General features: G+C 44.9%; 1 protein-coding gene across 1 annotated transcript in view; it reads right to left on the bottom strand.

The window, feature by feature from the left end:
• Positions 1-15,769, bottom strand: part of CTNNBL1 (catenin beta like 1) — a 47,347-nt gene that overhangs the window by 17,066 nt on the left and 14,512 nt on the right. Inside the window, exons 5-11 of the mRNA XM_082292908.1 lie at positions 15,575-15,672; positions 13,277-13,370; positions 12,453-12,544; positions 9,774-9,846; positions 9,445-9,503; positions 8,613-8,761; positions 4,161-4,342 (exon numbers count right to left, since the gene is read on the bottom strand). Coding sequence (XP_082149034.1) covers positions 4,161-4,342; positions 8,613-8,761; positions 9,445-9,503; positions 9,774-9,846; positions 12,453-12,544; positions 13,277-13,370; positions 15,575-15,672 — 747 coding nt within the window. The remainder of the gene's footprint in view (positions 1-4,160; positions 4,343-8,612; positions 8,762-9,444; positions 9,504-9,773; positions 9,847-12,452; positions 12,545-13,276; positions 13,371-15,574; positions 15,673-15,769) is intronic.

Here is a 15,769-nt window from a genome sequence, read left to right as displayed (position 1 = left end):
TCTGCTGCTGCCTTTTCACTTCCCCATGCCCAGGGAACCTGGTTCTGCAGCAGACATTCATTCCAAGGGCACTGCTGCCTTTAGTGCACATCACAAAGGAGTAAAAGTGTATTTACTAAGAAATGGGTTTTGTTGTTGTTTCTAAAGGTAAGGTATAGCTGAGGATCTCCAATAGAGGCTTCATTATTGATAGAGGGCAAACAACCAAAACACCCCAGCAACAGGAATTCTCCTTTGGAAATTGGCTGAACTAATTCTCAGGTTATCAAATTAAGCATTCCTAACTAAAACTGACATCTAAGACAAGAGAAGGCATTTAAATGAAGATGAATTGGACAAACATTCTTTTATAGTTCATTACACTCTCCAAGTGAGCAAAACTCGGCTGCAAATAACCATCCTGAGAAAGAGCAGGAGGATATACAGCCTGTCGAGCCAGCTATGATTGCTTCACTACAGACTCTCTAATTTAGGAGGAATTTGTGTTTTCTCCATTTTTAGCTCACTGAGACTGCTCAAGAATTTCAAGCCAGCATCCAACACTGTGACTCGACTGCGCTGAAAGCCGCTGCACCCTCATGGACAGGGATGACACCCTGACCCTCAGCTCTGCAACAGGAAGGTTTTGGGAATGCAGATAATCATACAGTACCCCCCACATTTCAGAAGTCACAACACTGAAGCGTTATTTAAAATCTTACCCTCTATTTATGCCAAGAACCACCCAGAGCCAGATTCCTGTCCATCCCCTGCAATCACAGACACTAAAGGGACGCTGCTGTTCAACCTGCTCACAACACACAACCATGACACGGCACCCCCTACACAGCCAGGCTGGTTCTCCTTCTGGCTGTCCAATGCAGCTGGGCACTCACACGAGTATTGCAACCCCACAGACATAGGAAAACTCTGAGCCATTTCTGTCTTCAGCTGCAAAATATTTCTGGTTTGAGTTGCTTCACTGCCTCAGAAAAAGGGAAATTGCTTTCAACGAGTTTTTTCTCCCAAACCTAATATCCTAATATAATGATCTGTACAAACACAGGCAAAATTCAAGTGTAGATAATGCGCACTCAGTTAGACACCACAGGCCCAATCTTCAGGCTCAGATCATCCATAAAGATGGTTAAGAAATTTTCTCTTTCTTTTTTCCTAATTACATAGTGTACATAAAGCATAAATACATGCAGTTTGGATTTAAATTGTTCACAGGCTCCCTAGAGTAAAATAATTTTTAAACACTGACAGTGTTTAAAATGTAGCTAACCAGCACTGACACCTTTATGCTAGCATTTAGAAAGGACGAAATACATTACAGAGAAGTTACTTTTATCAAATTTAATTTGGATTATAAATTTCTGCAATAAATAAATGCTCAGCAAGTCACGTTGAGATTTTTTTTCACCAAGGTATTATTTTGTCACATTCAGAACACTGCCTTAGAGACAATAAAACAAACGTGGTTTTATAGACTATCTCTTATGTAAATAGCAACACTGCTATAAAATAAAGACAAGGGGATATTTTCCTACAACCATCACATACATACAGAAGATTTGGTGCTCTAGAGATTGAGCACTGGATGTCCTGGGAGAGGTGAAGCACCTGGAGCCACAGCAGGTGCCAGGATCCCGAGCCTGGTGGCACTTCAGCCACTGCAGACAAAGGGACAGAGGGACAGGCAGAGCTGTTTGGTACCTCACCCAGTGCTGGGGCATTTTAGCAAGGCTGGTTTTTAGGCAGCTGTAATTAGGCCCCAGGTTTCAGAGTCCACAGAGGATTTCGTGCTTTACAGCACAGCCTGGGGTGCCCACCCCGACAGCAGCACCCCAGCAGCAACGCAGAGAAGGCAAGCACAGCCCAGCTCCTCAGAGCTGCTTTAAATAAATACTGATGCCACTGCTGCAAAGCCATTCCAGAGAATCCTTTAAAGGAATCTCTTCCTCCATTTGGCATACACATGAAAGCTCTCCCAATAGAAGATTGTTCTAATTAATTTTTAAAAAAACAGATTGAACACAGGATAAAGTTTTTATGAGAAAAGATGACAAGACCAGACTGAACAGTAGCGTTCTTTTTGATCAATAAACAGAGATAAGCAACAAGCAGCATGTTCCTAGGACCAGAACAGCACAGAGGGAACCAGTTCCATCATGCTACACCTGCACCATTTCCCTTAAAGCCAGAGGCACCCAGGAGCTTGTGCCATGTTCCCCCCTAGGAGCAACTACTGCATGGTTGGGGCAACACTCAGCAGAGTAAAAGCACACACTGTGCTGCTTACACTGTGTCAGGACCATGGCGTGACAGGCCCCAGGGAACCCTGCTGAACATCTCTATTACCTCCTGTCATTAGAAATTCAGTAACTCACCTGCCCAGTGATGCAAAACAAAGAAAATTGGACTTACTACCACAGCCTTTTAGGGAGAGTTTATTTTAATAGAACTGATTTCTGGACTCATCTTAATGTTCTCCATTTCTTCTGCATGTTAATGAGACAGAGGTGTGATACAAAGCCGGTTTGCATGGATCACTCCCTTTTCCTGAGGGCAGATTGGCTTTTCACACTATCACAGAAATAGTCAGGAACTGACCCTGTCAGGGCTTTCCAGACTAATCCTCACAGCAGCCAGGACTGCACACAGGTATCAGCTGCAGTCTCCAGAAGAAGCAGATGAGACAGAGATTAGCTCACTTTCCAAAACTGAAAAATTAAGTCAATGGCATGAGCTACGGACTCAGATCTCTACCCAGAATCTCCTATTCCCACTGAAGCTTTCTCTCAGTAAGAAGAATTAAACAAACCTCACTTTCACACTGCAAATGAAAATTTCAAAACATCCCCTAAATCCATCGAAGCACAACTACATATTTTATTAGATAATTCTGCAATTTTATTACATAACCTACAGAAACCAAACCTGTCCCTGCAAGTCCATTACATAAACCCCAGACCACACGACAACATTTCCCCCCTCACTATTATCTACCCAAGACAAACAACACAAGGCAGATAAAGTGACCAGAACTGTCAGCTGGTGTGTGAACTGCTCTGGGGCTGGGTGACAGGTGAGCCCCTGCTCTCCACCTGTGCCACAAAAGCAGCCACTGCCACACATATGCCCAGCCCATGCCACTGCCCATTCCTTGTCCTCAGGAGGGAGGACAAACAGATGCCCAGGGAGTTGTCCCCAGTTCAGCAGCTCTGCCAGAGAAAGGAGCTGCTCAGTCCCAGCTGGTGCCTTAGCCAGCACCCAGAGAGCTCTGAAGAACAGCACCTCCCTCCTGGGCTTGGGAGAACACCTGAGTCCCACCTAAGCTGCCAGGACAGTCCCAAAGCAGGGGATTTGGGTTTAGAGCTTCCATGTTGTTGCTGTTTCCTTCCACTTTCACTTGGTTTGCTGCAAGAGGTCAGGATAGATCCTAGGCATGTCTGAGACCCACTCACACCTCTTCAGCTTTTGACAATATTCACCCTCCGTAGAACTGAGCTGAGCAATCAACTGGCACAAAACCTTAAGCATCACTGGCAGTATTTAAAGTTTCTTCCAAGACAGTTAATGACCAATAAAATGGCAAAGGCAATGCTGCCAGGAGCAGGAGGGACTGACCACTCAGCTCAGCATAAGGTCCCACAGTAATCGCAGTTTTATTCCACAGCAGATCTCTGTTAAAGCAGAGTTTTCCAGGGTAGAGAGTTAAAAAATATAAAAAGAAAAAAAGCGCAACTTCAAAAGCAATGCAGTTTATTTCTGCAATGCCTGATGTTCATCCAGTCACACTTCAGTGCTCAGAGCCATGAAAACACTGCTTTTGAGGTGACATTTGTAGTTGCCTCATTACTCTTTTCAAAAGAGTTTTGCATCAGAGTAAGAGCTTCAAACAACAGACTCTACAGGAGTAAAATAACTTATTAACAGCACATGAAATGGGATCGCCAGGAGCTGCTGATACCAAAACAAGCAGGACAAATGTGCCCTCAACAGCCAGCTAGCTGTGACAGGGAGCAGCAGGCTGGACACCCAGACCTGTAAGCTGCAGGAGGAGCCCTAAGAAGATGGGTGCTGTGCCTTTCCCTCCTCCCTGCAGGTACTTTTCAGACATTGGCTGTCCATTCACTCCCTCCATGGCAATAAGAAGGATCTGGAAGCACACCTACCTTCGTGTTCTTTTTCAGTTGTTCCAACTTTCTTTATCTTTCTGGGTGATTTCATGAAGAGAGGGAAGATGGTTCTCAGCCCAAGGATGTCCACAAACTTGTGACAGTTGTCTGTGCCCTCTGGTCCGATCATGGCGTGGTCCAGCACCTTCAGGGCACTGCTGCGGGAAATCTTCTTCTCTCTGTGAAAAGAAAGAGGCAAATTAAATTGTATAGGGACATGAGGAGCTTTGGAGCACCCTACTTTAAAGAGACAAGGGAAAGGAACACGACAAGGAAAAGATGAAGAGTCCGAGCACAAGCTCTAAGCAAGATTTTTTCTTCTAGAAGACAAAACATTGTATCAACAATAACTCTTTTCAAAACTGTGGCTGAGAATATTGTCTTGGTTATTTCTTTCTTAATGTCTTTTATCTCTTTTTATTTTCTATTTTTATTTCATTTTATGTATTTTATTGTCATGGTTTTATTTTCTTATTTCTTGGCTACTGAAGAAGGTTTTTCTTCATTCCTTTACAAACACTGGCACAAAACAGAAGGGGAGGCTGGGTTGGATACAAAAGGCAAACACTATCACACCAAAGAGATCAGGATTTAGATCTAACAATAGTTTAATTTAATAAAGGAGTAAATTTGGTGAACATAGTTGTGTCAGCTATAATGAAACCCCATCACCAGAAACCACACAATGGAAGGAGGCAGACAGACTCTGGGCTTTTCTGCTTTAATGCCAGTTCAGAATGTTGGTGGCAGTAACTCACACCAATAACACAGGGATGCCCTGAAAATGATCCTCAAAGCTCCCAGAGAGCTGTGGAAAACAACTTCCCTGCAGAGACCCAACTTCATGAGCTCCTAACATCATGCAAACTAAAACACCCACACATGAACACCCCAGCCTGAAAGAAAGTGACCCTGCCCAGTGCAGCCACAGGCACTTTCAACCCCAAGGTAGGAGGGCACCGTGTGGAGCTGGACTGAGTCCCCCCAACCAGCCAAGGGCTGTGCAGGAGGGTGGTTTGGCACCCCCACACCCCCACTACAGAGAGCTAAAAATAAAGTACTCCTTAGGCCAGATGACACCAGAAATGTTTTCAGGGGAAGTAATTGCATATTGATCAGCATTTAGGAAGGCTGTGCAGGGCTGAGCTCTGGAATATTCATTGGGTTTAAGTTCAGGCTTTTAGAGATCAATAGCTGCTTGCCTGGACTGTCTGGAGTTGATTTTATTTAAAATATTTATTCTGCCAGAGGGCAAGTAGTTTATCTTAGTCTCATCTGTGCTTATTGAGGGAACTTTTAGCTGAACACTAATTCACATACAAGCAAACATAAGAATCACCAAATAGGGAGGGGCCTCAGTGTTCCTGGGAACTCTGAATTACAACTTTATTCACTGACCATTGTTTTCTTCCTTTTAACACCTTTCCATCTGAGACACTTCTTTTGGTGCACCTATTATTTCAAAAAGAAGAGGTGCTGACATTATTTGGACTTTCCACATTAGCAGAACATAGCCTCTAACTTTCCAAAATACCAGTAAAAGCAGAACACTAGACTTCCTGGGAAAGTGTGCATAAAATGGTTCCGTTTAATTAACCAGGAGATTTAGTAAAGAGACAGTTCGTGTTTCTAGGGGTCATTAGGAACAGCAGGACAAGAAAACATAAAAAGATTTTAAGAATCATAAAAAAATATACCCTGAAATAGCTGCAAAAAAGCTTCAGGGAGCCATATGGAGTTGTCTGTTTTCACCTTGTTTTGCTGTACAGGAAACAAAAGCTTTTCTTGAGGGTCAAGAGAAGTGCCAGCATAGCTGCAGGACAGAACACTGCGCAGCCCAAGTGATGCAGGTCCCCGTGAGCTCCCTGGGCTGTTATTTGTCTCTGTGCATACACATGCTCCTCAGCTCATGGCTGGGAAAGCCACACAACATTTTCCCTGAGCAAGAGAGAATCTCCCTGACACATCCCTCGGGAGCGGCGTGGCTGCATCTCCTCAAACCCAACACAGCTCTACAACCAAAGCAATAAGCTGCCTGTCAGTGTGCACCCGGCAGCTGACAGGACAAGCCTGTTTTCCTCTATTTTGACTAAACTGCAGTTAGGTTACTAAGGCAAGACTGAGGGATTGAGCACTAAAAAGTACTTCCTGACCTAAAAAGAAAGTTTAGTTTAATTCTACGGGACCCTTCTAAACTTTCCGCTGGTGGCTACTTCCTTGATAAACCATCTTGTTTTTTATAAAGATGCTACATAAATATAATAATTAAATCATTATATATAGCCCTGCTCTCATTCTGCTTCCAAATTTCCTCTTTCACTCCTGCTGTCACTGGCTTCATCCCTCTCAACCTGCTCTTCTCCCAGAACCTCTGCTCATCTCCCATGTACCTGCTTGGTGAAGCCCCAGTTCCTTCAGGGCCAACTGCAAGTCCCAGATCACAGCATGAGTCCAGGAGCAGTCTGGCCATGGAAATGCACATGAGGCACATCAGCCACATCAGGCTCAGTTTCAGGCATTACCACCGGCTCCCTATAAACCAGAAGTTCACACGATACAACATCGCCTTTTGCTGTTGGCCACACATTTTAAGGCTCAGCACAACAGAAACCATCCTGTTCTCATGACTATCTGTAGGAATAGCACGAGCACATGAAATACTCATCGAAAGCTGCTGCAGCTCTCTGCAGGTCTGTGCACACAACCATCAATAATGGAACGACTTGGCTGGATGGATCGGGCAGCACCAGACAGAGAATGCCGTGTTCCCTACGACAGTAATGGAGATTCAAGCCTGATATCTTTATTCTCACACAGCTTATCTATCTCACATCATGTCAATACACGTTCAACTTTGCCTATTTGTCCTTTCATCTGCACAGGCTGTGGTACAGTGATTAAACACCTCCAAAGTAAAACCAAAAAATAACAGATCTCTTCCCCCAGCCTTCAGAGGATACCAACAGGAGAGAAAAATATTCTGCCTTGTTTGTGGGCAAGGTGGCAAATCACAACTGAATGGCATGTCTGTTCTCTGCTATTTATCATGAAGGTATCAAGAAGATACAGGTGTGCGGCTCCAAATCACAGCTATCCACATTCACTCCCTATTTACAACAACAGATTGTTGTCACCTAAGTCCCTCTGTCCAAGAAAAACTGAGCACCTGTGAGAGCTTCTAAGCACTCAAACTAGATTAGAAAAGTTTAAAAAAAATATAAAATAATCAGCTGTCAGTATAGTACATGCCTGAGGACAGTAGTGACAGAAGCTTATAGAACAAATTCTGTGAATTGTTAGGTTTTTTCCCACAATCACTTTACCAATCCCACTCAAACTGTAGAATCCACAGATTGAGGCCTTGGAAATGCTGTCCATCAGGCAGAGTTGCTGCTCACAGATCCATCACACTCTGTCCCTCCCAACCCTTTTGCAACTACTGTGGGGGGCAAAACACAGCCAAGGAGAAATTTTCCTCTTGTTGTAATTTTCCAGCTCAGATCCTGGTGCAGAGAGTGGCAAACAGTAGAGTCAAAAAATGGGTAAAAAGCTCTTAAAAATCCAAACACTGAGTCCCACCCACACGGCACAAGAACTCCAACTAATTAGTTCTGCAAGGCTGGTTTAGCAGCTTAGGACTCCAGGCAGAGGGAGGCCTCCCTCCCGTTCTTAGTTTTAGAGCTTTTCCTTAATTAGCCTCAAGAAAACCCAGCGTTCCTATTTGAATAATCCACGTTGGGTTATTTATTCAGTTCCCTGCTGCCGCACATTCCCCAGCCCTGAGCTGCAGGAGCTCAGCATTCCTGGCTGGTGTTTGCTAACCCGTCAGCACACAGCCTGGCACGCTGGGGACAGCCAGACAGAGCCTGCTGTGCCCTCTCGCAGCTCTGGGGAGCCAGACAGCCCAGCAGACACAACTTGGTGCCAGGCCAGCAAGGAAAAGTGAAGAGAGAGCAGAGAAGTCCCAGAAGTTCAGGGTGTGACAAAGCACAGCACAAGAAATGCAAACTTATGCCCCATTCACAAAAGTAATTTTTGTATCAGCATCCACAAAAATTCAGCAGCTCAGAGGCTACACAACACAGTGGAGTGTGAACTGGGGAACAAAAGGAAAAACGTTTTCACAAGGGACATCCAAAGGTCCTCTCCTGCCCTCACAGAGGTCATTTAAAACCTTAGAGGGTTAGTGGCCTGACCTACAGCATTCTCTCTAGATGAAACATCTGCACTACCCCTTTCCAGCAGCCAACGAAGGAAACGAAGTCAAAGACAAAAAGTGGAGATTCCATGCCTGAGAAGGTCCAAATTACTTACCTGCTGGAAAAAAAATCAAGAGAAGACAGACAGATATCCTAACACAGAAATTTTAAAATAAAACCATAAATATCTAGCCCGAGTAGGTGTTGGCACATCAAAAGCAGGAGGGAAATCACAATATTAATGGAGTACCTTAGCATCAGGTTCATCAGCTGCAGACCCTCACCCTTCAGGAAGCGATCACGATTGGAGCTGAGCATTAGGCAGGAGCAAAGGGAGTCAAACAGGTTCTCCATCATTTCCTGTTCCTCTGCTGTACTTGGATTGTGCCGTTTAAACACCTGAATGACAAACAAAGCAAAATTACCCCCAAAGGTTGGGCTGTGCTGCTGCAGAACACATGCGAAGAGTTTGTATCAAAAGCTCCAGCACTGACAGGTGTCAGGCAGTGATCACACGGGTCACTGCTGCATCCTCTCTGTAGCTGCTACCCTTTGCTGCCCTGACTGTGCACCCACAAATGTGCAGCAGCCTGGTGCAGGATTTAAAGGATAATATACAGGCCTCCAAGGGGAAGGGCAAATTCACACTCAGGTATGTGGATAAGCTGATTGACAGAGAATTCCTTTACAATTCATACCTGAGGGTGCTGCAGGCAGCACTACCCGAAGAAATACAGGTGAGCTATGAACACATTACCTTCAGCCAGCTCAAACATGGGCAGCCCTGTGCTTGGAGTAGAGCACGCTGAAGATGGACCAATTCCAACCTTGCCTATCTCCTACTTGCCATGAAATGATAATGTAATAATTTAACTTCCGTGTACCTCAGCATTACCATCTTTATAAAAGGGATTAATCTCAGTGACGATGGATGACACACTCCATGGAAGGTATTTGGGGAACTATGCTTCACCAAATATGAAGCACTTTTAGGATAGCACCTGCACCCCAGGTATTTTCCACTCCTCCCACCCAGCCCAGCAGTCTCCTGATGGAAGAGAGGGCGTGTGGGAATTACTCACAGATAACTGCTGAAGCAGCACATCGATCCCATCCAGCTCCCCAAGCAATTCTCTGTTGTCTAGACGGAGGTGGGGGGAAAGGGGAAAAGAGAGAGAAAAATGAAGCTAACTGTCAGATTTTACAGCCATCTAACACTGATACATCAGCAAACAAAATCAATACAGCTTGACAGAGCACAAAAGCTGCAGAGAAAGAGGGTGGAGGCGAGGGAGCACATGGGGGACAGCGAAGCGAGCAAAGGTGAGCTGGAGGCAGAAAAGAGCTGCTGTGATCTGAGAGAAGCCTGGATTCTGCCCTCACTGACAGAGACATGGCAGGCATGGCTCACCATCATTATTCTGGAGCAGAATCGCCAGCACCTCACTGCAGTACAGCTTGTTGGCATCAAAAGGCATCTTAGCCTGTGGGGGAAGGAACAAGAGACCCATCAGGGCACGGCCCTCAGCATCTCACTGATTTGAAGAACACATTAATCAAATCACCAAATGTATGAGCAGCACTTAAAATAAAACACAACTGCAGTAATTCTGCAGTTTTTCTCAGTGACAGAACAGTAACAATTCTGATTTAGGGGTGATGGGAGGTGCATGTGGGCTCATGCAAACATGCAGAAGCTCCACCGTGACCCTTCACGTGGCCCTACATCTGTAGGTTTGGTCAACTTGGCTCAAAACCCCTAAAACAGTCTCCAGTTGTTTGCCACACAGAATCTCTTTCCTGTGATTATTTTCCACAATGTTACGTGGGTGCATGGCACTTATCCCTGTTTGGAAATCTGTGCCTGTCAGCAAAACCAGAATTTCAGAACATACATCACAGTAACATTGAATAGTAACTGCCAGAGTTTTGTATGAGAATCAGAGTGTCACAGTCAGAAGAATGTGAGATGTGTTTTGCCTGCACAATCACATAACTTCCATTTCAGATATTCCCTCCATCCTCAAATATGCTAAAGAAGTCACAATGAAACCAAAATGCTGAATTTGAAACCCCCCCCCCCAAAAAAAAATCCAAAACCCTGGAGTGGATTCTGAACTGGATCCAATGTTTTTGCATGCTGCCAAAGCTGCTTCATCTACAAAAACAGACTGAACATTAACCAATCACGTAATAACGGAACCTGGTTTACTGAGGGATTCATAAAATAAAACAAATTTAAAAATCATCAGTTACCAGCTATTTATACTCCACTGCTCAAGAAGGGAAAAAGCAGAAGTCCTAGGCTTAAAACATAGCATTTGTTCACCCAGTTTTTTCCCCAAACACACAACTCCCTGCAGCATGGCGGACAGTCCTGCCTGTGCGGGGCTGCTGGGCCAATCATCCCACCCTGCTGCCATGGAACAGAGCATGGTGTGCAAGCACCATGCAACACACAGAAACATGAAAAGCAGGAAGACCCCAAATGCCACCAAGTATTGACTTTAAATAAAGCTTTTCATTCCAAACGATCCCCAACCACTCTGCAGAGGACAGTATTTACAGCAGCCAGGGGAAACCTCCAAGTAGACCGTGGAGGAGAGGGGAAAGTGCTTGGTGCTGTACAGCCCTGCCAGCTTCTGCCATGGGGTGATCAACTGCTGCCCTGCAAATCTTGGGAAACAACATTCTGATCCCCCAAGACTGCACACACTGTCCAACCCTGCTTATGTTTGCAGAATAGAACTATGAGCTCTCCATCTGAGGCAGCTCTGACAGTCACAATACAATTAATTATAAGACCTGAAATGTCGTCAGGAAACAAATTCATCTACTGTGCTGTGTGCCAGATGTCCTCATCACTGCCCAGACAGAACCCTGATCTTAAAACTTATCCCACAGACATTCCACAGCAGCTCTACCCAGCTGCTGAGATCCTGGGTTAATCCCAAACACCACTGTCAGGGTGAGAGATTCAAGACCAAGCACTGCCAAGAGCCAAAGTACCTGAAGAGGGGTTCATTAGCTCCCCACAACCCTGTGCAGGCAAGAGAAAGCCCTGTCTGATCCCACATCCCAAACCCAGGGATAACACAGCCAGGAACACAACAGACACACCCTGCACAAGCTTGGAATGCCATTGAGCATTCATGTTCTGTGGCACCAAGCAGGGGAATCCTAGTTGGAATTATTTTGCTTTCCCGAGTTTCTCAGTCTTTCAGCTGCCACAGCAATTCCAAGGCAGGCAGCAGTACCTACCTGCCAAGACTAAAATTAACTTCACTTTTTCTTTTTAAGCAAAGGACATAATTATGTTACTACCTGGAGTGAGAAATTACATATTACTTCTGCTAACAAGGATGTGAAGTGCACAGAGGGGTACCTGCACTTTCACAGCTGATGGAGAATTTCTGGAACTCAGGGGCTTTCTAATCATGCAGACATTTAAGCATGGAAGTGCTAATGCCTTACTGACAGGTTAGAGAACAGCCAGAATTTCTTTGCTATATTTCCTTTACTATTTCTGTGAGACAGCTGAACTATCCATTCCTTTTCTACAGCATTTTCCAGTGAATGTTTAGGCATCTTTTCACACAAGGCTGACTTAAACTGTGTAACTCACTGCCACAGGATGCAGTGTATGAAAAGCAGCTTTTAATTTAAAAGGCACTTAGTTGAGTTGAAAGCAAAAGCTTCCCCCAGCAGCATTTAAACACAGACATCACTTAGAACTCAAAAAAGTGTTAGAAACATGGGAAGCAAAGGCCATTAAATGGTTAATATTATTGTCCCCTCTCACTGGTCAGCTTTTATAGTCCTACAGATCTCACACATAGAAATACAACATATGGAAATCCAACACACATGAATCATATGAAAAGATTAAAGAGAATTTCTACTGCAAGACATTTATAAAGACAAGACCGAAGTGTGTCTCTTTAAACTAAAACTGCCGAGGACACAGACCCTGAACTATAACTTTTTGCCCTTAACTGGGTTTTTACAACACACACAAGCAAAATTGGCTTTTCTTAGGGTAATTTCTGTGCTAACTGGTCTGTAGAAACAAAGTGGGAAACCAGCTCACCTTCAGCCTCTTGAGCAGCCACTGCATGAGGCCTTGCTGTGCAGCCTCCGTGCACATCTCTGGCCGGAACTCTGCCATGTTCTCCACGATTCCTGAGAAGAAAGACACAGAAAACAGATGGTTTTCCCCACCAAAAGTTCCTAACGTCATGTTTCCAGTCTCTCTCATTCTTACAGTCTTGGGAGATTACAATCCTGAAGGACTGCAAGGAGTGGATGATGGTCTGACTGCCAGCAACAGGAACACCCTGCAATGGTTGTGTGCTGTGCAAAGATCAGGGAGCAGAGAGGCAATTATGTCCTTCCATGAACTGCAAATGTTTTACCACCTGAAAGTTAAATAAATTGTTAAGACAGAAACAAAGTATAGCTCACAGATATGCACACAGTAAATACATGGGCAGTGGAGCACTTTCCTGGAGGTTTTTAAAAGCTGTGTAGATGTGGCACTTTGGGACATGGTTTAGTGGTGGCCTTGGCAGTGCTGGGTTAACAGCTGGACTCGGTGATCTTAGAGAGCTTTACCAGCCTAAACAGTTCTGTGATTGCCTCTGGTGCAGTGCAGTGGTCCACATACCTGCACCTTCCAACACAACTGGGTTGGGAAGAGGCACCTTTCATGCAGCCATGTGACAAATGACAAACTCTGGCTCCAGGGACGAGTGATTCCAAGCTGTGCTTGAATAAAAGCTGCACCAGATCCTGTACTGCAGTGCTGGCAGTCCAAGGGGAAAAGAGGAAGGGGGAAAAGGAAAGGGAGGGATAACTCACCACCTTTGGTACAAACCACAGAAAGAAGCGAGGGGTTGTGCAGCAGCCACTTACCCAGGGTGTTGTGGACACCATCAGCCTCCTCTTTCACACTTTCATCCAGGCGCTCTAAATTCTGGACCAATAAGGCCACAACCTGGCCCTCCACCTAAATCCCCAAGGTCATGGGAAAGATAAAAAGATAAGAAATAAGACTGAAAAAAATACGAAGGAGAAAGAATGGGTGGAATGGTTAATAAATAATAAAAAATCAGTGAGCCCTACTGAAATACCCTGCCAGACATGATCTGAAGACATGAACAGCCCTGCTGTAAAATCTCGAAGGAATCATCACATAAATCTGTCGCTGTGTTTTTCCTAATTAATGAAACAACTTTTGTGTTTCAAATTAAACAGAAAAGCATCAGGAGGTAAACATGCACCTTGTTCACAGTCTTATTTCCTGAACCAGCCCTCAGAATTCTGAAGCACGAGGCTCACAAACCACTGCAGATGGTAGAACTGTCAGCTCTGTGAGCACCTCCCCTCCCAGCTGGTCACTGCTGCCTGCCTACACTGCTGCTGGACCTTCCACCTAGCAGGTACAAAAAGCTGGCAGAACAATGCTCACACCCACAGATCCAAACCCAAGAGCTGAACGATCACCAGCTGAAGTCCTCTATTTAAATCCTGTCAAGACGAATGCACCAAGTTGACTTCAGTGAGTTAAGGAAAACCACACAGGGCAAGGGGGGAGTCCCTGAATCACAGAGCTCACATCCGAAATACGCCTTTAAAACTGGAATTGGACAGAGTCCAGCTTGACTCTGGCAAACTTTCCATTGTGGACATGAGCTTGGACCAGTTAAACAAAATAACATTACCAATTCAAACACTCTTAACCAGCTTTGGGCCCAGTCAATATGTGGAAAAAACACAAATACAGGGTGCTGTGGAATACAGTGCAACCATCTTCAGATACCCTAGAACCTTTTATCTACTTTCTTTAAAAAAAAAGTAATCTAAAAGATATGTAAACATTTCTCCCAAGATAGGCCTGACTTGTTTCTTTCAAGGAAGACAATGAAACCTCTAAACATGGCTATTATCAGTGGGCTGGTGACAATGAAAACAGAGAAAGAACTTCACTTGATTTACTACATCTCCACATATTTTATAGAAAATATCTTCTCTAGCAGCTCCTCTCTCCCATTTCACTCACCCAGAAATCTCCCCACCAAGGCAGAGTAATTAACAACAGCCCAGAGGCCAGCTGGAGAACTGGGCTCTGGGCACCATCATTAACCTTTGGAAGGTAACATTATAGTGACTGGATTGTAGGAGACAACAGAGCAGCCAAACAAAGCAAACAAAAGAAAACCTGTAATTCCCTGTCTTCCAAATTCAACACAATAGTTACAGAACTAGACACAGCCACAGCGACCCTCAAAGGCAGCAATTCACCAGCTCCAAGGTAGGACAAACCTGTAAAACTCATGTTTGGCTGGGCATCACCTCTCTGGAGGGTTTGGTATCCCCCTTCTGCAGCCTGGGGGCAGGAGGCATCCAGCAGAAACACCAGGAAAAAGGGAAATCCATCCTTCTCCAAGAGGTCAAGAGGCACTCAGAGAGTTAACTGTGCAGGGAACACTTAATACCAACCAATGCATCTCCTACCCACCTAGGTAATCTTCTGGGTTGGTTCACTCTCTGTGCCAAAAGGGATTCTTACTTCTGGAGCCTCCTCCACCCTTAAAGTTCATATGCTCTGCTACAGGAAAACTTTCAAGTTTTTACTTCTTGTTAAGAAAAAAATCACACTGTCACCAACAGATGCCCCAATTCCAGGCCAGATTTTTGGGCTTGAAACAAGAGTTACTGGGTAGAAGACAACCAGTCTCCTGTGCAAGAGGTGAGACTGAAAGATCACAGCAGCATCACTGTCCTTTGGGTAACAGTCCCTGCCACAAACTTCAGTTTTCCATGGGTGAACGCAGGTCACCCTTTTCTGCAAGAGAGAAGGGAAATGCAAACAAAGCTCCTGTTTTCAACGGGACACTGTCCAAGTCACAAATATTATTAATTCATTCTCCCTCCCTGCACAAAAAAATCTCCCAGCCCACACAGACTTTGCAATATGACAGTGTTCCTTCCAAAAAAAGAAGTGGTGCAACCACCCACTCCCCAAACTCCAGCACTTCACTCAAAACACCCATTGTGGTCTCAGGTTCAGAATAGGCTTCTCCTGGCTATCTCCATCATGATGTTGGCAGCACAGACACCCAGAGCTGCAGAAAGCAGGATGGGTCAGTGTTCATTGCTGGGCTGAGGCAGATTTTGAGGCACTGAAATAATCTGGGGTTTCCTACTTACCAGAGCATCTATGAGGACTTCGGCTCCTTCTTCACTCTCATGGAGAGTATCAATATCAGTCAGCTCTTGCAGCAAGTCAACCACAGCTATGGAAACATGTGCTGGGTGTTAAGGACAACCAACAGGGAGGCAGACACATTTAGTACCAATAGCAGATGGCTCTTAGGCCAGCCAGTGTGTTCATGACACGACCCC

This window comes from Coloeus monedula (assembly GCF_965178545.1).
Source record: "Coloeus monedula genome assembly, chromosome: 17".
In the NCBI taxonomy this organism is placed as follows: domain Eukaryota; kingdom Metazoa; phylum Chordata; class Aves; order Passeriformes; family Corvidae; genus Coloeus; species Coloeus monedula.
Note: the sequence above shows the minus strand (reverse complement) of the source record. Positions and strands in the feature narration are given on the sequence as shown.